This window comes from Wyeomyia smithii, chromosome 2, assembly GCF_029784165.1.
Source record: "Wyeomyia smithii strain HCP4-BCI-WySm-NY-G18 chromosome 2, ASM2978416v1, whole genome shotgun sequence".
NCBI classification, from domain to species: Eukaryota; Metazoa; Arthropoda; class Insecta; order Diptera; family Culicidae; genus Wyeomyia; species Wyeomyia smithii.
In genome coordinates, this window is record NC_073695.1 from 181,304,119 (window position 1) to 181,325,248 (window position 21,130).

At 41.6% G+C, this 21,130-nt stretch overlaps 1 protein-coding gene across 4 annotated transcripts in view; it reads left to right on the forward strand.

Moving 5' to 3' along the window:
* LOC129724603 (uncharacterized) overlaps nt 1-21,130 on the forward strand; it is a 155,876-nt gene that overhangs the window by 9,359 nt on the left and 125,387 nt on the right. For all 4 annotated transcript variants that reach the window (XM_055679607.1, XM_055679608.1, XM_055679609.1 and 1 more), the window contains exon 3: nt 9,964-10,023. In XM_055679607.1, the coding sequence (XP_055535582.1) occupies nt 9,964-10,023 (60 nt within the window). The remainder of the gene's footprint in view (nt 1-9,963; nt 10,024-21,130) is intronic.

The following is a 21,130-nucleotide window of genomic DNA, read 5'->3' on the forward strand; positions in this document are numbered from 1 at the left end:
TGCGGTCGGACATTACGAATGCGGAACTATCGTCTTCTTACAATATATTTTGATATGATCGGAGCTCATCCACTAGTAACCTTCAACGTTGCGGAAGCGTTTTTATTGCGGGTGAAGTTTCTATGAGCTGCAGGTCTGTACTCCAGACTACAGACAGACTCTGTAGATATCAATAATTGCAATAACCTCGAGCAGGCCATTGTTCACATACACACTTAGTTTCTTTTACCGAACTCAGCAAACTTTTTACTGAGTTTTCAACAGCTGAGCCATCAGTAATCTGTTCGGTAATTCATTTGCTTGACGAGCGTTCGGTATTTTTTCATTGTGGCTGAAACGTCAAATAAAAAAGATAGCTCAGCAAAAATTTACAAAGCGTCCATCAAAAGTTGCTGCATGAGTCGGCATATACAAAGCTGATGATTCGTCACAAATTTACAAGTGTTCCGCAAAATGCAATGTACACACTTAAATTTTTTTGCCGGATCTCGGTAATTTTTGCCGAGAACGGCACCACTGAGTGCTCGGTTAGAAAAATAATGACAGCTGTCACATTTTTTCGAAAATCTCGGTTCAACCTAACTGAAGTTTCGGCACAAAATATTAACGAGCCGAAATATCAGTTAGGTGAACCGAGATTCACGAAAAAATGTGACAGCTGTCATTATTTTTTTAACCGAGCACTCAGTGGTGCCGTTCTCGGCAATAAATTACCGAGACCCGGCAAAAAATTTTAAGTGTGTAAGCTTTTTCCCGGTTATAATAATATAGATAAATATGAATGTAACTATTCCCATAGCTGCTATTGCAACCGATGACTAATTTTATACAGGTATTTCGGATTATTCAGACCATTATACTGATGTTTCATGCACATTCTACTAAAACTAGATACGTTTTATATCATGGCGAATATAAACTTTTTATTAAAGACTTCATGTAAATAAATCTACTGTGGTGGTAAATTTGAAAGCACGATACCGCTTTTAGAGTTTTTTGTCAATAACACAGCCACGAAACTTTTCTGAACATCTCAAAATGGCAGACTTCTGATGTGCGATTCTGTTATGACAGATGCAGAAAAATTACCGAACAGTATAGTAAAATAAACAAAAGTTCAGTAAAACAATTAGAAATTACTCAGCAGCATCTGGATAAGTGCTGATAGATCGTAAAATATTTACTGAACAATAAAAAAGTGCAAAAAATATTCTAGTTTACTGAAGAGGTCAGCAATGTTTTTTGCTGAACTCGTCAAGTGAGTTTTATTGAACAGTATTTCGGCAAAAAAGTTAACCGACATCAGTAATTTTTCAGGAAATTACAGAATGATCAGTAAAATTTCAAGTTTACTGAACGCGACCGTAATAAAAATTACCGAACAATCAAGGCGGAAATAAGTGTGTAAGCCTTCAGAAGTCTAGTGTTCACATTTGCGGAATCTATCTTCGCCCCAAATCACAACCGCTGTTATATTCCTCGCACGCTGCCGCTGTTCTGCAACTTCGTGAACGCATGTCAGATGCCGACAAGATCGTGGTCATTGGAGATTACAATCTTCCTCAGCTGAGATGGAGTAATGACAAAGACATCAATGGTTTGCTGTCATCGAACGCTTCTTCTGAACAGGAAATCGTATCAGTAGAATCGATGATTGTTTCTGTCCTCCATTAAATCAACAGTCTGTTGAATGCACGCGGACGTTGACTGGACTTAGCCTTTGTGAATGAAACAAATAGTGTCGAACTTATCGTACCACCCTCAGCCCTTCTCAGAATTGACAATCATCACATGCCGTTTGTTCTGCGGATGATACCTTTTGTCGATCACCGAGGACTTGAACCAAACTGACGCCTTCGACTTTCGAGGCTGTGACTTCCCGGGGTTAAACTCTGCTATGTTTGCCGTTGACTGGAGAATGCTATTTCGTGGTAAGGATACGAATGAAGCGGTATGTATATTTTATAACACTCTGTACGGTATTCCAAACGCACACGTTCCGCGTAAACGGTGTAGACGACTCCCTTATCGGAATCCATAGTGGACACTGGAACTGCAACAACTTCGTTATGTTGTTCGAAAATTTCGAAAGCGTTATCTTCGTGCACGAACAGCCGAAAACTGCGAGAGCCGTCGTGCAATTTAGTCCTATTACAGCGAATGTCAAACTGTGGCTTTCGTAATTAAATTACTGGTATGGAAACGACTGCTAAACAAGACCTTCGTTTTGGGCATTCATACGCAACAGTAAACGCACCAATCGCCTTTCAACCGAGATGACCCTGAACGGCACAACTGCAAAATTACCAGTTGGTTTAGCCGGCGAACAGGGCTTTTTTGAATCCGTGCATAGCACAAACCCACCAATATTTTCTCCTAATAGTCTCAGAAACTGCCCTACTTTCAACCTAAATCTGCCGCTCCTTGAAATATCCCAGTATGATGTGTGGTCTGCCTTGAACAAATAACACGCTTCTAAGGGACCGGGTGGTTAGCGATGTCGGTCGGCTAGCTCTCCTACACGGTTCTGGTATTGGGTTCGATTCCCAAAAAAAAAATTTTCTCGACTCAGCACTGGGGCACGGTGTATCGTTGTACTCATGCTTGTCGTTCTCCTCAGTATGTGGGAAGAGCGGAGAAAAAATTCACCGCGCACGTACCTTTCAGTATGTGCCTGCGTGCAGCAAATGCTTTCACCACACTGCTTCTTCCTCCACTCCAAAGTGTCTCAACCAACTTACAGAGAGACAAACACACTTCCAACTCACCCGACATCTGATAGAATCAAGAGGGGTAAATCACTCTACATAGAAAACGTAGAAGTATACCACAGTGTCCACTGGCGAGTAGTCCGGAGAGTGAAAAAAAAACCTACCGGGCAAAGGTATAGTTCTCGTGTTGCTACACCGTGAAAACGAATTCGGCCAGAGTGAACATGACCGGCACCGGCAATCTCTTTTCCTTCTCTGCCATGCTCAAGAAACAAACTGTGAAACGCACCGCAGATAGCTCTGCTGTGTAATTATTGTGCGTGATGTCCATACGTGTGAGAAAGTATACCATAGTTGATTGTCTCGCAAAAGAAAGATTTCAGATTTCACCGCGGTGTCCCCAAGAAACTTAGAAGATAAAAATCGTCTGTCGCTCTCTTCTAGCATGTGTGTTGATTTGCTTTTTAGTGTGAGAGCAGTTGTTTTCGCAGTGCAAGATTTTCTCCTGCACTCTAGAGGTTTCCTGAAGAGAAAAGACAAGCATGGTTGTACTTATCCTACACATGCAAAATGTGCCAAAAACAATATCGATAACGAATTCTCTCAACTAGTCTAGTTGATCGAGACCGCTATTAGCTCCAAGGCTAAGCGTGCGATATTGTTTTGTTCTAAGGGAGCGGGAATTGTAATCTACCGCCAATGATTCTGAAAGAGTGCGCTGAATCTCTGAACATTCCGTTAGCAATTATTTCCAACTGCTCCCTTCTTCAAAGTACATCTCCCAGTTTATGGAAAACCGCTTCAATTTACCCGATTTACAAAGCTGGTTCTAGCCCCGCGATAAAGACTTATTGTGATATTTTAATTTTGTGCTGCCTAGCGAGAGTCTTTGAATGATTAGTCCACGACGTACGACATCAAATACGAATCTCATGACATTTACCAGTTTCCTTTTAAATGACATCGAGAACAGACACCATATATTTCGACTTCGCAAAGACGTTTGACAAAGTGCCACATAATATTGCCAGTGGTGGGCTAATCGCTAATTAGCGACGCTAATATTCAGTCAACAGTTCAGCGATTTCGCTAATTTTTGAGCTGGTTAGCGAAACTGTTAGCGTCGCTAAAATTTTGGCCTCCGAAACGCTAGTCGCTAATTCGCCAAACTTCGTAGAGAAGCGACAAAAGAACTATTTAGAAAAACTTCTGCACTCCTGATGGCGTACGTAAATTACTTCGAAAGATGAACATAGTTTACTGCGAAAGTTACTTTTGTCAGTCTTTTTATCCTAGAATGGAGTTCCAGTTATCGTACAACCCACAGGAGCGTTTTGAAGAACAAGCTCAAGGTCTAGAATTTTCGGCACACCAAGAACTTTTGAAAACTTCAATGCGCTTGAAATTATGACAACTTTTGAACCAGATAATAATTGAATTTTTTGTGAACCTCTTATTGTAAATAGCTCTAAAAAGTAAATTTTCTCGTTCGTTTTACCACAAAAAATCAAAGTGGTCCAAATCTTACAAAACACGAGCAATAAATATAGCGATATGGCTATTCACATATTAACCCTCCAGTGCTCAAATTAATTTTACGACAAACTTCGAAAAAATCACTTTGAAACTTTGTAAACATTTTTTAAGTATTGATTGAAGCTTTTTAGAGGTTCAACCAAAGACAGTTAAAAGGCAGCACTGGACACTAGAGGGTTAATGAGTAAGCGATTAGCGAAAATTCCGCTAATGTGGGTTAAGCGTTTAGCGATTATCGAGCTCAATTTTCCGGTTAGCGGCTTACCGATTAGCGTCACTAAATTTCCGGTGAGCGGTGCCCACCACTGAATATTGCTATAGCTAAATTCAAATACTTTGGTTTTCCATGCTGGATTACGGAGGGGCTGCGCTCCTATTTGACAGAGCGAAATGCTTTCGTCAACGTCGACGGCTCAACTTCTCGCATCTTCTCCATCGCTTCTGGTTTTCCACAAGGTAGTGTCCTAGGTCCGCTTATATGTTATAAATTGCTGTACGCCGACGATTTAAAAATTTACCGCTTCGTTAAGACTCACCTGGATTGTAGAACAGCTACAGACGGATATAGATGAGCTACAACGTTGGTGCCTCGAAAACGGGATGGAATTAAACATCAAGAAATATAAATCTATAACATTTTCCCGTCGGCAAACTAGAATCGAATTCGACTACTCTATTGGAGTAAAGACCTTGCAACGCGTTGCTTCTATCCGAGATCTTGGAGACGTCGTAGATAGTAAATTTAAGTTCGACCAGCACATCTCTATCACAACCGCTAAAGCTTTTGCAACACTAGGATTTATTCGACGTACCACCAAAGACTTCAACGACATTTATGCTCCTAAAGCACTGTTTTGCTCGCTGGTTCGGAGTTCATACAGCGGAAACTATTCGACTCTCTAGTCTAGAGAGAGAATCCAGAGAATCTAGAATCTAGAATCTAGAGAATCCAGAGAGTGCCTTGGTCAGACCCAGTTAACCTGCTCAGTTTTGAAAGCCGCTGTAAACTTATCGCCTTGGAGACGCTTAAATCCAGACGTACTAATTTGCAGAAGATTTTTCCGTTTGATCTGATTCAGGGAAATCTTGACAGTCCTTTATTGTTATGTAATGTGTCGTTTTGTGTTTCTACTCGACGATTGCGCGAGTTATTTATTTTTTATTAGACGTCATAGAACATTCTATGGTTTTAATAATCCTCTGGACAGATGTCCTTGTTCGTTTAACAGTGACACCAGTATATTCGATTCTCATGTCCCTAAATGTATTTTTAAGAAAAGAATTAAGGCCTTAGAATAATTTACAGTCTGTGATATCTATGTTATAACAAGTTCGAGATGGTGACAAATAAACAAATAAACAATTATTTGATTAATGTAATGTGAAGAGTGTACAGTGTTTCTTCCAAGTTAAAAATAAGCAACTAACTCAAACTGAGAAGTTCCACGCCAATTGACGTGGAACTTCTCTTTTTTACTATTAAATTCGTATTAACAAACTATTGCAGTGACCAATTTACTGTGATATCCCAATCTCCGATTCTAGTCTTAAACATAAACCAACCAGAATCACAATATCATCGGTCGAATCACCCCACAATGCCGGCTAAAGTGTATTAGAAATGTTGAAGGTTGACTCCAATCATCCTCCTGATTTAAACCGCACATTTTGCAGCCCACCGAGAAGCAAGCAGCGCCGCCAGTCAAAGCATGAAAATCTTCAGGAGAAGAAATGCAAAACCGACAGGATCACCCTCGGCCTAGGAAAGAATGCAACTGACGTGCAATCATCGCCACTGTTGCTTGTCCCTCTATCTTCTGTCGACAAAGACTACGAACGTTGTGAACCCAGAGCAAATGACGCGAGGCAATCTCATTATCATCATTCTGTGCTGTGCTTAGGATGAAATGGAACAGAACACTTCCTGGGTGAGGAAAGAAACAGGGTCGAAATTTCTGCTATGCACAAAGAACTGCATTTACTAAAAATGTGACCAAAAATTATTCTCAAAAAATTATGAAGATTTATTCAGAATTTCGATGATGTTAACAACATTTCAAGACTTATAAGAATAACACCAGAAAATTCAGTCCTGTAGGTTCTTAACCATCTCTGCTCCACTGTGCGAGCAGCATCCAATGGAAGATGGTACATACCTCCTAATACCCTGCATGCAGGAAACTTAATCTAGAGGGCAACAATTTCTGGAGCTGTGGCAGTCGCAAAGGGGATTTCAAAAACAGCATGGAAAACAATTTAAGGAATTCCCGCATGATCAGAAATGTTGCTGCACGGGAGAAATAGAAACTTTGGTAAAACACACTAAGCTGTCGGTTCCTTTCAAGATTATCTCCGAGCTGAGTCATCAGCAACGGGTTGTCATAACAAATGCTGCTGGAAGGATGCAGCTGTTGATGATACGCATATGGCAAGAGCTACTATTGAGTTAGTTTTATTTTCGAGTTCAAAGTGAAATGAAAAATTAAATTGGGAATGTCACAACCTTGATTAACTTTTTTGAGGTTTGCTAATATCTTTTTATATCTTTAAACAGAAATTAGTTTGCGTGCACTGCATACGCAGGTCTGTGAATACATATTTATTTTACTTAGCAATTGTCGTTTGTAACAGTGAGGTGCAACTGACGTCTTTGACAAGGCGTGCGACTAAATGACAACAGAACAGGGCGATACCAGTAGAGAAACATTAAACAGTTGAGTTACGCAATCAATTTACTTCATCATTTCATCAATCTTCTACTCCACTGGGACAAACACATGCCAGTGAGCATGATTTATGAGCAATTTTCACCCTGGGAAGCACTACAATGTTAAGTGCCTCGTATATCTTTACTGCGACTTACATACCGTAACGGTCCGTTAAAGTTACGATGGGTTAATTTACATAATTGGCAATGTATTTAATTTGAGCTGACTTTTGCTGGACACGCTCTACTTCGCTAATCATACAGAAACCGAGCGGGTGCACAGTGAGTGCGAATGTAAACAGAATATTGCAATTTCTTCTTCCACCTTTGTTGAGTACAAAGTAATTGTCCTTAGGCTTAAAATAGACCCCTCGCCAACTTGGTAGGCCTTGAAATTACACTGGCTTACAACACATGTTTTTGATGCATTTTTCCAAGCAATCTTAAGTTTATCAAACTGCATTAGTGTATTAAGTATAACAATTAGGTACAAGTAAAATGATAAAATTTGTCAGGACAGCGATGTGATGTTCTTTCCACGCCGTCTTTCTGTCAAACGCGAGAAAATACAGATGATGTATCTGAGACACGTTCGTATGGTCCACGTAGGACGACAGTTGTTAAGTTTTTACATTTAAATCTTGAACTGTCAAAGTAATTATTCAAAATCTTCGGCAAAGTTGTAGTAAATTTTTTTTTTCTTCCAGGAAATGTATACTTTCATGGCGACAGACCTGCTAATGGTCTAGCCATTCTACAGTCTCCTCCTAAGCCGCGCATCATTCTCGACAGCGCACAACCACTTCGGAATCTACGGCATCTTCCTGGTTCCTCTCAGAAAGTAGTGTTGGCGGTTTATAGTCAGGTTATCAGGTTGCATGCTCAGCTCACTGCAACCTGGGGCGTTTTATCACCTTACCTATATCAGCATATCTGTACACTTGGTACAGTTACTGATTCATGCGTCTGCTTCTCACTTAATTTACTAACTTGCCGCAAAGAACATCGATCATCTTCCTTTAGCATCCATGACTCTTGACCGTAAAGAACAGCCGGGAGGATCAGCGTACTATGCAGCGACAATTTTGAGCAATTCTGTGGGCTGAAAGACTGAAGCCTCGACAACAGAATACCCGAGGTCTTAACCCTTGATCAGTTTTGTCGAAAATCGTGTTCTAGCAGTAACCGCCACAGATCATTTCGCTTGACTTAGTCCTACGCCGCCTTTAAAGCTACAAACATATGGTGAGCCTGCAGTTTGAATTTCCGAAACTTTTATCGAAAAAGTTTATGACATCCAGTAGATTTGTTTTGTTTGTTGTTTGAGATGATGAAGTTTCAGTACATAGCTCTCAAGAAAATATAATCTGTCTTTCGTTGTGTTCAACCAAGAGGTACTTTACAAAAGCATCCTCATGCAGCTCGTTAACAGCTAAATTTGGTGATTTTAAGTATTTGCTTAGGTGAGCATTACAAACTAAGTTTTAGTTATTATTTTCTTGTTTTTCGATATGCAATCAAGTAAAAAAATGGTTTCCTTTTAATGCGCACCTGAAATATCCGGCCCGCAACAAAAACAAATTCAAATCCCAGTATACCAGATACTATACTATAAATCAAGTTCAAACGTAACACGATGGTAATTCTGAACGAAAAAGTTGCAGTTCTATACTTGATAAATATTTTTCCAAAGTGGTAGAAACTCTGCAGAACTAAGTCAGTTTTATTAACCATCACAGTCAGAGTGTCAACGTATTATAAAGTTGTCTAGTTGTAAACTAACAAAGTTTATTGTGCTTTTGTTCCGCGCTACAACACTCACCGTACGCCATTATACTCCTGGGAGGCGACAGAATTACGCTCCGGAGAATAGGGGCGAAGGTATGAAACTCTATAACTAGGGTAGTAAATTATTAGAGCACCCATCAGTAGAAGAGTAGAGAGTGGAAAGTTGTTGACTGTTGAAATGTGATGCTTAAAAGTGAAAGAAGAAATTCTTGAGGATGTCCTGGTTAAATGAAATTAACAACGAAGAAAAAATGCAAGTTAGTGTATTATCATAAATAGTAAGCTGTTAACCGGAAAGCTCATAGGATCAAATAGCTGCGATGTTTCCTTTTTTGGTGTAGAAAAAAAAACTTTTACACAAGTTGACAAAAAAATTGCATAATAACGTGTCAGAGCACAAAGCATGGTAAAGCAATGACGGTTCGAAAGCACAGCTGACAACTTTGGTGGCAGCAAACTTGTGTCTTGTGTCTTTCAAGATAAAATTAAGCTTCTTAAAACCTGTTTAATTTAGCATAGCCCCCTTTTGTGCTGCTAAGAACAATCGAGCCAAAATTGTCTTAAAAGTTAGTTAGCAAGGGTGCTTAAGCGAGTGCATCCCCTTCATAATAGTATCAGCAGGTAGAATGGAGCACTTGCAATAGTACGGTTAACTCCAAAGCCAATATAGTAAAGTTCAAGACTTTGCTTCTGCTCTGAAAGGATAAGAAAATTTAAATATAAATTGATTATGTCACTCAAACTAGCACCCGAAAGCAGTGTATAAGGAAAACTTTTGGCTCTCCAAGTGTTGGGAACAGGTCCGAACTTGAATCCGTTTACGTTTGGTGACAGTCAGCTTGCGAACCGCTGAATCAGTTCTCGATTGAACTTTTCACCTACACAAACCTTCGGCTTCCTTTGCAGATACAGAAGAACTCTGGCATTGAACTTTTCCATAATAAACAGTATAATTGACGTTTTATTCATAAGATCTAGATGTTAGAGTCTCCAAGACTCAAATATTTGCTAATAAATAGCTGAAAACAATTTGCTCTGTCATATAGCATTAAATTTTGTCAATTCAATAACCAATGATAAAATGAATCCGTTTGACTATTCTCTAAACCATTATACAATTACTCAGACAGACAATTAAGAATCTTTGTGACGTGGCTTCTGAATCCAATAACAAAATAGCATGTCGTTGAATTCATGATTATTTTCCATTTCCAATTTCAGATTGATGAAATTACCGAAGTGGAACCGACATCAGTCATATTAAAATACTGCAAAAGAAGAGTAAGTATAAAAATAGTACAACTATGTATTAGCAAACAATCAAGTAGCGTAGATTCAATGTCACATTTGATTAACCTCTATACTGCCGGCACCCGCATAACTGTCCCATACTGATTTTGGTCACTTTTGAATTATCATCGAGAATCGACTTAATTGTTATCATATTTTTTGTAAAAAAATTAAAATTGATGCTTTTGTATGGAAAAACATGGAAAAAATACCAAGTTGTTTTTGTCCCATATTGAAAGTACCCGCATTACAGTCCCACTGCATAGTGGTACAAACTGCAAACCTATAATTTTGCTCCAGATTAGTGTGTATCGGATTATTTTAGACATATAGAAGTATGTCATGTTGTTTATTTTAAAATGTACCCGCATATTTTGTCCCATTTTGTCTTTTTTTTTTTCAAGTTATATAACGAAAAACCAATTCCATCCATGGTTTTTTGTTCTCAACGATAAACTTGTGCTGGCATGAAACTGTTAAGGTCATTGGTTCTGGATGTAATTGCTGGAAATCCAAAAATTCACGGATAATATTAAATCGCCGTTTTCTCACCATGTTGTTTTTCATAATGGGACAGTTATCCGGGTACCGGCAGTATAAGTCTATTACTGTTTTTCTTCTCAAACATTCTACTATAGCAGCGATTCTCAACCTGGGGTACGCGTACCCCTAGGGGTACTCGAAAGCCTTCAGGGGTCACGCGAAAGAAAAATCAGTAATGGCGGACAAAGCAATTTTGCTCTAAAATACTTCATTTGTTTTTCAATCTTGCTCTTAAAACATGATTGTGGCAAACAGATAAACCATAGTCAATTTGAAACTTAAACAAGACTACCACAACATGATCTACCACTACTCTCTCCCACTCTGCGTAAACATTCCAAGCCAGGGGCAGGGGGTACAATCGATTAGAAAAATATCGCCAAGGGGTACGCGAACAAAAAAAGGTTGAGAACCGCTGTACTATGGTGACAGTTTACTCCAGCTTCATACGGAGTGCTTTTTTTTTTTTTTTTTTTTTTTTAAAGGTGGCGGGGAAATCTGCAAACAGACACCTGAGAAGAGAACTCAGGGTGTGGGGATGAGACTAGGGGAGAGATGCTGGGGTAGTTACACTCCCCCAGGCACCTACTTATCCCTGTCCCGACCCACTAAAACCCCTCCAGTCTCCAGCCCTGGTCTTCCCGGAACGACGGTTAAGTATTACGTCGGGAAGTGGCTTTTGTGCGTGATGCACCCTCTTTACTCTTATAACCTCCTAGCTAACTACCTGGAGACTGGTAATTAGCTACCACTGGCGTGACATACGGAGTGCTTAAGATTATACAAACGAGCATTTGGGTGAAGCTTTTAGCCACAATACAAAGTACACACAAAGTACAACAAAGAACCAAACTACATATCTATTTATTGGGCAACGAGTCACCATTGCACACTGGGCCAGGAATGGATTCTAGAAGAACGAATTTTTTAGTGCTCTCAGAGTTCAACCAATCAGTTTTTGATCTTCTACAATGTTTCTTGGTTTAGTTAGGGCTTCAATTTGAATATTTGAAGCAGCTCGGAATTCAGCCGCGAAAGTGGCGTTGCGATGACAACTTCTTACCCTTACACGCTAGAGCTTTGCAGTGCGACAAAGTTGTAGGTCTTTGAATTCTATGAAACTTTAAAGAATTTACAAAATTTCTAACTCTATATACTTTTTTGCTCGAGAAAAAAGAGTAAAATTTGGAACTTTTTTTAAGCGTGTAGAACCTTTTTTATTACGCATAAGTAATAGTTCTCTGAAAGTTGCGTTAATCAACAACAACAAAAAACCAAATTAATCCACCTAGCGGTGAGACCCAGCCATTCTCATTGGAACTTATCATTTGTTGAAATAGATTTACACGATCACCCCAATTTTTAAAAAAAAAAAAACATTTTGATAATTTCTACTGGACTAATGTTTCACTCTGAATCACAAATATTTGGTAACCAACAGCACAATTATACCGAACATTCAAAATTTAACATTCACACACATATGTTCGCACACTAGCACATACACAAGCAAATAACATGAAATAAATATGTTTCATATGGGTCATTCCACACGAAGTGACCACGAAAAAGCACAAACTTGGACACGACCATCAAAGATTCTGCTCAAAGTTTGGAAAAAATTTACAACTTATTTTCGTAAAAATGCTATATCTCGAGATTGGCTCATATCACCTCGGGATGATAGTTGTTTCTTATGTGAAATTTTCCAAGAAACACGATGAAATTATCAAATTTAAAATAAAAATGGCTGCATTTGTCGAAAAATGTAAATTTAGTTGTCAAATACAAAAATAATTTATCTGGCAACACTTCCGATCAAAACTTTTTTTCTCTGGATTCCTTGGTTCATTTTCTTCAAAAATCATCTATCAGTATATTTCGGACAATCTTACTTACTTACTTTACTTTACTTTTTTGGCTAACGGACCGTTCACCGGTCCAGGGCCGAACGAATTAGAGATGTCCATCTTCTTTTGTCTTGAGCAGCCGTTCTCCAGTCTCCCCGTACACCAGCAGATCGTGCTTCTTCTTCCACCGCGCACATCCACCGCGTGCGAGGCCTACCACGGAGTCGACGGCCTCTTCCTGGTTCTCTACTGAAGATAGTTTTGGCGGCTCTCTCGTAAGGCATCCTGGCTACATGTCCAACCCACTGCAGCCTGCCCCGCTGTATTACCTTCACTATATCAGCATGTTTGTATACCTGGTACAACTCGTGATTCATGCGTCTGCGCCACACTCCGTCTTCCAGTTTACCGCCAAGTATCGATCGCAGAATTTTACGCTCAAAAACTCCGAGCACTCGTCGATCAGCTTCCTTCAGCGTCCATGCTTCATGTCCGTAGAGGGCCACCGGGAGTATCAGCGTCCTATACAGCGCTAGTTTTGTGCGAGTTTGCAAACTACGGGAACTTAGCTGGTTACGCAGTCCGTAGAAAGCCCTGTTCGCAGCTGCAACTCGTTGTTTCACTTCACGGCTCATATCGTTGTCACATGTCACAAGCGTACCAAGAAAAACGAATTCGTCAACCACTTCAAATCGTTCCCCATCTATCTCCACCTCAGCAACAACACCACGGGGACTCCCACGCTCTCTGCTAGCTACCATGTACTTCGTTTTGGCAGAGTTAATGACAAGTCCCAATCTCGCTGCTTCTCTCTCGAAAGGTACGAAGGCCTCCTCCACGGCCTTACGGTTGATACCGATGATATCGACGTCGTCCGCAAAGCCAAGAAGCATGTGAGATTTTGTGATGATCGTACCGTTTCTTTCGACGTTTGCTCTTCGTACTGCACCCTCAAGGGCGATGTTAAACAGTAGGTTGGAGAGCGCATCCCCCTGCTTCAGTCCATCTAACGTTACGAATGCGGCTATTGTTTCGCCAGCTATCCACACGCATGATTCGATCCCTGCAGCGTCATACGACACAGCTTAACTAGTTCCGTAGGGAAACCGTGTTCCAGCATGGTCTACCACAGCTCGTTTCTTTTCACTGAGTCGTATGCCGCCCCGAAGCATGATCTGCCACAGCTCGTTTCTTTTCACTGAGTCGTATGCCGCCCTGAAGTCCACAAAAAGATGGTGAGTCGATAAGTTGTACTCCCGGAACTTATCGAGGATCTGTCGCAGGGTGAAGATTTGATCCGTCGTGGAACGCCCTTGTCGGAAACCAGCCTGGTATTCGCCAACAAAAGATTCCGCTAGCGGTCTCAATCTGAAGAACAGGATACGGGAGAGCACTTTATATGCGGAGTTGAGCAACGTTATCCCTCGATAGTTGCCACAATCCAATCGATGGCCCTTCTTATAGATAGGGCATATGAGGCCTTCCAACCAGTCGTTCGGCATTTGTTCGTCCGCCCAGATTCTTAGTATTATCTGGTGGACCGCATAGTACAGCCGCTCGCTTCCCGCTTTTAGAAGTTCGGCCGGGATACCGTCCTTACCAGCGGCCTTGCCGTTTTTCAGCTCATTAATCGCCTTTTTCACCTCCTCCTGTGTTGGTGGCTCCACAGCTTGTTCGTCACTCATAATCGTCATCCTGTTCCTGCTCTGCTCATCCGGTACCTCACCGTTCAATAGCGCCTGAAAATGCTCCTTCCACCTGGCTGCAACCGTCGGTTTATCAGTAAGCAGGTTGCCGTCCTTGTCATTACACATGACCGGCACCGGGAAATTCCTGCTTCTGACTCTGTTGACAGTTCTATAGAATCTCCGCACGTCGTTTTGAGCATAGCTGTCCTCTGCGCTGGCGAGCACCTGCTCCTCGTACTCGCGCTTCTTCCGACGGTGGGTTATATTTTCAGCAGCTCTTGCCACCCTGTACCTCTCTCTGTTCTGACGCGTAGCCGCAGTGAGCATGCGGCTCCTGGCACGGTTCTTCTCATCTGTCGCTCTCTGGCACTCGGCATCGAACCAGCCGTTAAGCTGCCTTCCACGCGTCGTACCTACCACCTCTCTCGCAGTCGTTTCGATGGCGCCGTGAATACTGCTCCACAGCCCATTTATGTCTTCCACTCCTTCCTTCTGCTGTTTTGCGATCCGTTGATCCAGCTCTCTGGCGTATTCTGCTGCCACGCCATCAGCTTTCAACCGCTGAATGTTGAAACGCGTCGTCCTCTCTGTGCGAGATTTCAGCACGTTCGACAACCGTGCGCGGATCTTACAAACGACGAGATAATGGTCAGAGTCAATGTTTGGTCCCCGAAAAGACCTAACATCAGTAACATCCGAAAAGTGCCGACCGTCAATCAGTACGTGATCGATCTGGGAGCAGGCTTCTCCATTTGGATGCCTCCAGGTGTGTTTCCGAATATTCAAACGTGGAAAATACATATGGCCATTCCTCTGGCCGCGGCAAAGTTTATCAGCCTCAGGCCGTTTTCATTGGTTGACGAGTGGAGGCTATGCCTTCCAATGACCGGACGGAAGAATTTCTCCCTCCCAACCTGTGCGTTTGCGTCTCCGATGACGACTTTTACGTCGTGTTTTGGGCACTCGTCATAGATTCGCTCAAGCTTGTCATAGAACTCATCTTTGACTTCATCGGATTTGTCGTTTGTCGGTGCGTAGGTGTTGATTAAACTGTGGTTGAGGAATTTGCCCTAAATCCTCAACACGCATATACGGTCATCTACGGGCCTCCACCGGATGACTCTTGTTTTCTGATTTCCCAGCACTACGAAACCGACGCCCCGTTTCGCTGCTTTGCCGCCACTGTAGTAGATGTGGTACTTGAAAGAAGTGTGTGCAATAGGGTCTACTGCACGGAATTCCCTTTCTCCGGAAGTTGGCCACCGAACCTCCTGAATCGCTGCGATTTCGACTCCCTGCCGCTGTAGTTCTCGAGCAAGCAAGCCAGCCCACGCCGGTTCATTGAGAGATCGGACGTTCCAAGTACCCAATTTCCAATCGTTTACCTTAATCTTTTTCCGTGTTCGTAGCCTAGGTCTTTGCCGATTGATCCGTTCCGTATTTCTTAAATCGTTGTTCGTGGTTGATGAAAGGTTTCGGTATGCTACCTTACCAGGGTCGCGATACCTACATCCTGCTGATGGGGCTGCCATCTTAGGTGTAGCTGGCGGGATACAGCATTCCATAATTCAGCCGCCCGCTCCGGGTCAGACGCTGTTGTACGCCACCCCTATGGGGGATACAGCCGCGTACGACCCCCTTCCCAGTCAGCATACGACCATAGTTTCCACCGGGGTTGGTTACCCGATCTCCGCTAAGGTTACTCGTATTCCGGTCGGCACCACGTGGAGGTTGGGATAGGAGTTGCTAGACAGAGGTGAATGGCCACATTAGGGTCTCAAGTTACACGTGTCCAGCCATTTGCCAACCACATCGGACCACATCGGACATCTTATGTCTATGAATTGTAAGAAAAAGAAAAAATAGATTATTGACAAAAATTGCGTGACTTTGCAATAAAGTGGGGGGTCCTAGAGTGCGGGGGTAGCGACAGTAGATGAATATTTCCCCCAACTTTGGGCAAGTTATGGCATGTACACTTCGTATGGAATGACCCATATATAATGCGATTTTTCGTTTTGATCGTGGTATGATCGAAACGTCACAAAAAAAAGAGAAAGTATTAAATGGTTATTTTTAAATCAATATTCGCTTTTTGAAAAATGGAAGGCTTGAAATTATATCCTGTTTAGAACACAGATTTACGAGTAAAATATATAAAATATTTTTTGCAATCATATTCCTCTAGTGCCCAAGCTAATTTATAGACGGGCTTCGGTAAAATAACTATGAAACACTATGAACACTTTTAAAGTATTTATTGAAGCTTCCCAGAACTTCGACTGAAGCCCGCCAAATGATGGCGGCATTGAGCACTAGAGGGATATAAATCCTGGCCATAATGATAAAATGAATGTTTTATATCCGTTAACCCTAGAAAGATAGTCCACGTCAACTTGACTCCTCGCTTTTAAAAACATTGCCCTATTTTTCGAAAAAGTCCGAATCCATGTCGATTTTTCTCATTCGTTGTTTTGCTTTCGTCTCGATTAGACGCAAATTGTTTATCTCTGTTGGATTCGCAAAATAACAATACACGTTTTTGTTTCGATTAGTTCTTGTGCTGTGCGATAACAATAGCCTGCAGTTTATCGGCAGAAACATCTTCTGCACACTGGTAGGGGCAGGCTACCCCGCCAGTGATCTGATACGCAGCTAGGGTGGTTTACCGGTAAAACAAAAACCGGTAAAACCGGTTAAACCGATATTTTTTCCAATACCGAAATACCGGTATTGGAGAGGCGAAAAAACCGGTATTTCCGGTATTTTTCTTAAAATTGAAAAATTAATTGTCACAATATTCATAAATCATTCTAAGGTGAATGAATGCTAACCACTTAGGTAGGCGTTACAAAACACATGACGGTATATATAATAATCATATTTAGACAAAAGCAACATTGCATATTTATTTACTCTAACCTATTTATCAATGTTTGTTTCCTTCTTGTTGTTGCGCCCGTGGATTTTGAACCTACCAGTTCAACCACAAATTCTGAAAATCATAGTTTGGGGCAGTAATCACAATCTTGTCCGCGAACAAACGTAAGTCATTATTCGTTTGTGCTATATAAAGGTAAATTAAACAAATCTATTAAATAAAAATAAGTTGGTGTCTGTATAACGGCGTTTCACTCCAAATAGAATCGACGAATTTGAATGATTCTTTTTGTGTTTGTTTTGTCTTGATCTCCGACGAGTTAATAAGCCATAAAAATAACAATAATCAACTGATAAAGTATAAAAAAAATTGAAATACATTTTCGCCTTTTCCCGCCTTTTACTCCAAAAACAACGTCATTAGATTACTATGATTGCAGGTTATGAGCGGTAGACAAGCTGTTGTAGCGTCGTTATTGAGGCGTCGTTGTTGAGTAAACAAGCACCTGTTAATGATTCACATATAGAGTGATATTCGTTTTGGCTGCCTACTACACCTTTTCTATGCAAAAGCGCTATAGCGTGGTAGCAGCAAACTCGACATGCATGTGAATACTCTCAACGTGGCTTTGATTTTATTCAAGGGCATATACTTGATAATGTAAATTAAATTTCTGGCTTATTTGAGCAAAGTTGCATATAATCGTTCTATTTATCTGATAAATGAAATGAAAGAACAAGAATAACACTACATGTGCAATGATATAATTTACCATTGCTCGGATCTAATCAATCTGTTCAATTTTCTCTAAAATGCACACTGACTTAGATCATTGACATTTGCTCATGCTGCAATGATTCTGTTTTTTTTTTCTTCATCTATAGTTTATTTGACACGGCACAAATACAATCCAATGTTTAACGGCGCAATTATATCTGGTAGCTTACTTTCTAATGTATCTTAATAACTAAAAGCAAATTTTTTATCCTCGCTGCCGACTACGAGCTGAAACTAAATCTAACTTAAAGCTAGAATATTTTGCATTAAAAGCACAGGTTTGCTGTTTGATGGTTTTCATTGCCATAGGTAAGCAGCATATTAAATTTGTTCCGCTGCTGGGCCAAGATATTACGGACTGGCATATTGGGTTGTTTCCATCGGGCCTTGAGAGTATCGTGCGGGTCTGATTGCTGTTTCCGGATCCGGGGTCTTAACGTGCTCTTGTCGTTTGGTTGGATGTAGGCGGAAGGGGATAGGACTAAACTGGGGCGTGGATGGATTTCAGGAAAACGTATATAAGGGACATGTAGGATAGGTCACGGCTCGCCAAGACATCACGAGCAGGAACAGCCGGCTGCCTACCTTCGGCCTGCAGGGAAGCTATTAATCTAGACCTGGATGTCGTGATAACCCTCACCACAGGCACAGATACCACTTTCCCCGAGCCCAACACGACGGAGATGCGCGTCAAATCTATAGTGATTGGACATAAGCCGGGACATCACGCAAAAGAAATCCCGACCTACATCCAACCCCTTGAACCACGGGTTCGTCGATACCTTGGGGATTATGGAATGTAACCACCTTCCCAGTTCCCCCTTGGTCCAAGAATTTTGCCAACTGATAATCGTATTCTGACGTACAAATGCGAAAAATTCATTAAAGGCAATTGGTCTTTCATAAATATCACCGTTTGTTGCGCCCACCTTAGCCAAAGAGTCCGCTTTCTCATTACCCGGTATCGAGCAGTGAGAAGGGACCCACGCTAAGGTAATCTGAGTAGATTTTTCGGATAAAGCACTCAGATGTTCCCGTATTTTCCCCAGGAAATACGGAGAGTGCTTAACATCTTTCATCGATCGGAGAGCCTCAATGGAACTGAGACTGTCCGTAAAGATGAAATAATGGTCCGTGGGCATTTTTTCGATAATCCCTAGGGTGTACTGAATTGCAGCTAATTCTGCGACGTAAACAGAAGCAGGATTATCGAGCTTATGGGAGACGGTTAAATTGTTATTGAAGATACCGAAGCCCGTGGACCCATCAAGAAGTGATCCGTCAGTGTAGTACATATTGTCGCAGTTGATGTTTCGATATTTATTGGAAAAAATTTTAGGGATCTGCTGCACGCGTAAATGATCCGGGATTCCACGAGTTTCTTCTATCATGGATGTATCGAAAAACACAGTAGAATCAGAAGTATTTGATAAGTCGACACGATTTGGAATATTTGAAGAAGGGCTAATATTTTGGGACATGTGATTGAAATACAATGTCATAAAACGGGTTTGAGAATTAAGTTCGATTAACCTTTCAAAATTTTCAATCATGGACGGTTCAAGACCTCACAATTGATAAGAATACGAGAAGACAGGCTCCAGAAGCGGTTTTTCAATGGTAGTACACCAGCTAAGATCTCCAAACTCATCGTATGGGTCGATTGCATGCAACCCAAGGCGATACGCAAACAACGATATTGTATTCGCTCCAGTTTGATCAAATGTGTGTTTGCTGCGGAGCGGAAGCAGAAACACCCGTACTCAATTACCGACAATATGGTTGTTTGGTAAAGCCTTATAAGGTCTCCCGGGTGTGCTCCCCACCATGATCCGGTTATTGTACGAAGAAAATTTACTCTTTGTTGGCTTTTTTTCATCAGATACCTAATGTGACAACCCCAGGTGCCTTTAGAGTCGAACCAGACACCAAGATATTTGTGTACCAAAACCTGAGAAATCGTTTTACCCATTAATTGTGTTTGAAGCTGAGCAGGTTCATGCTTCCTAGAAAAAACTACTATCTCAGTCTTCTCCGGAGAGAATTCGATACCTAGCTGTAAAGCCCAAGCAGACAAATTGTCCAAGGTATCTTGCAATGGTCCTTGCAAATCGGCAGCTTTGGCTCCTGTAACAGAGATTACACTGTCGTCTGCCAGTTGTCTTATCGTGCATGAATTTGCCAGACATTCGTCGATGTCATTTACATAAAAGTTGTAAAGAAGGGGGCTTAAACATGAGCCCTGGGGAAGACCCATGTAGCTAATGCGAAAAGTTGCCAAATCGCCGTGCGTAAAATGCATGTGCTTTTCGGACAACAAATTGTGCAAAAAATTGTTCAAAATTGGAGAAAATCCTTGTCGGTGAAGTTTACCCGAAAGAATGTCAATAGAAACGGAATCAAAAGCCCCCTTAATGTCCAAGAACGCAGACGCCATTTGTTCTTTGCGAGCATACGCCAGCTGAATATCTGTTGAAAGCAACGCAAGACAATCATTCGTCCCTTTGGCACGGCGGAAGCCAAATTGAGTATCTGATAGTAGACCATTTGATTCGACCCAATGGTCTAAACGACGGAGTATCATTTTTTCCATCAATTTCCGGATACAGGATAGCATTGCAATCGGCCTATAAGAGTTGTGATCAGAAGCTGGTTTCCCTGGTTTTTGGATGGCGATCACCTTCACTTGCCTCCAATCCTGCGGTACAATGTTTTGCTCCAAGACCTTATTGAACAAGTTCAACAAGCGCCTCTTGGCATTGCCGGGTAGATTCTTCAACAAGTTGAATTTGATTTTATCTAACCCAGGCGCGTTATTGTTACAGGACAGGAGGGCAACTGAAAACTCTGCCATCGTAAAAGGTGATTCTATCGCGTCGTGGCCCGGAGACGCATCGCGAACAATGTTTTGCGCAGGAACAGAGTCCGGACATACTTTCCTGGCAAAATCAAATATCCACCGACTTGAAGACTCCTCGCTTTCGTTGACCGTTACGCGATTCCGCATTCTTCGGGCTGTGTTCCAAAGAGTGCTCATCGATGTCTCCCTCGACGTCTCGTTCACGAACCGACGCCAATATCCGCGTTTCTTTGCTTTAGCCAAACTTTTAAGCTTGATATCAAGCTCCGAATACCGTAAATAGTCGCCAGGTAAACCTCCTTTCTGGAAGGCCAAAAACGCGTCGGATCTTTGCGTGTAGACATCGGAGCACTCTTGGTCCCACCACGGAGTGGGAGGCCGTTCTTTGATCGTTACGCCGGGATATTTCTTCGTTTGGGCTTGCATCGCGGCGTCGAAAATCAAGCCCGCGAGGAGATTGTATTCTTCAAGTGGTGGATGATGTTGAATCGACTCGACC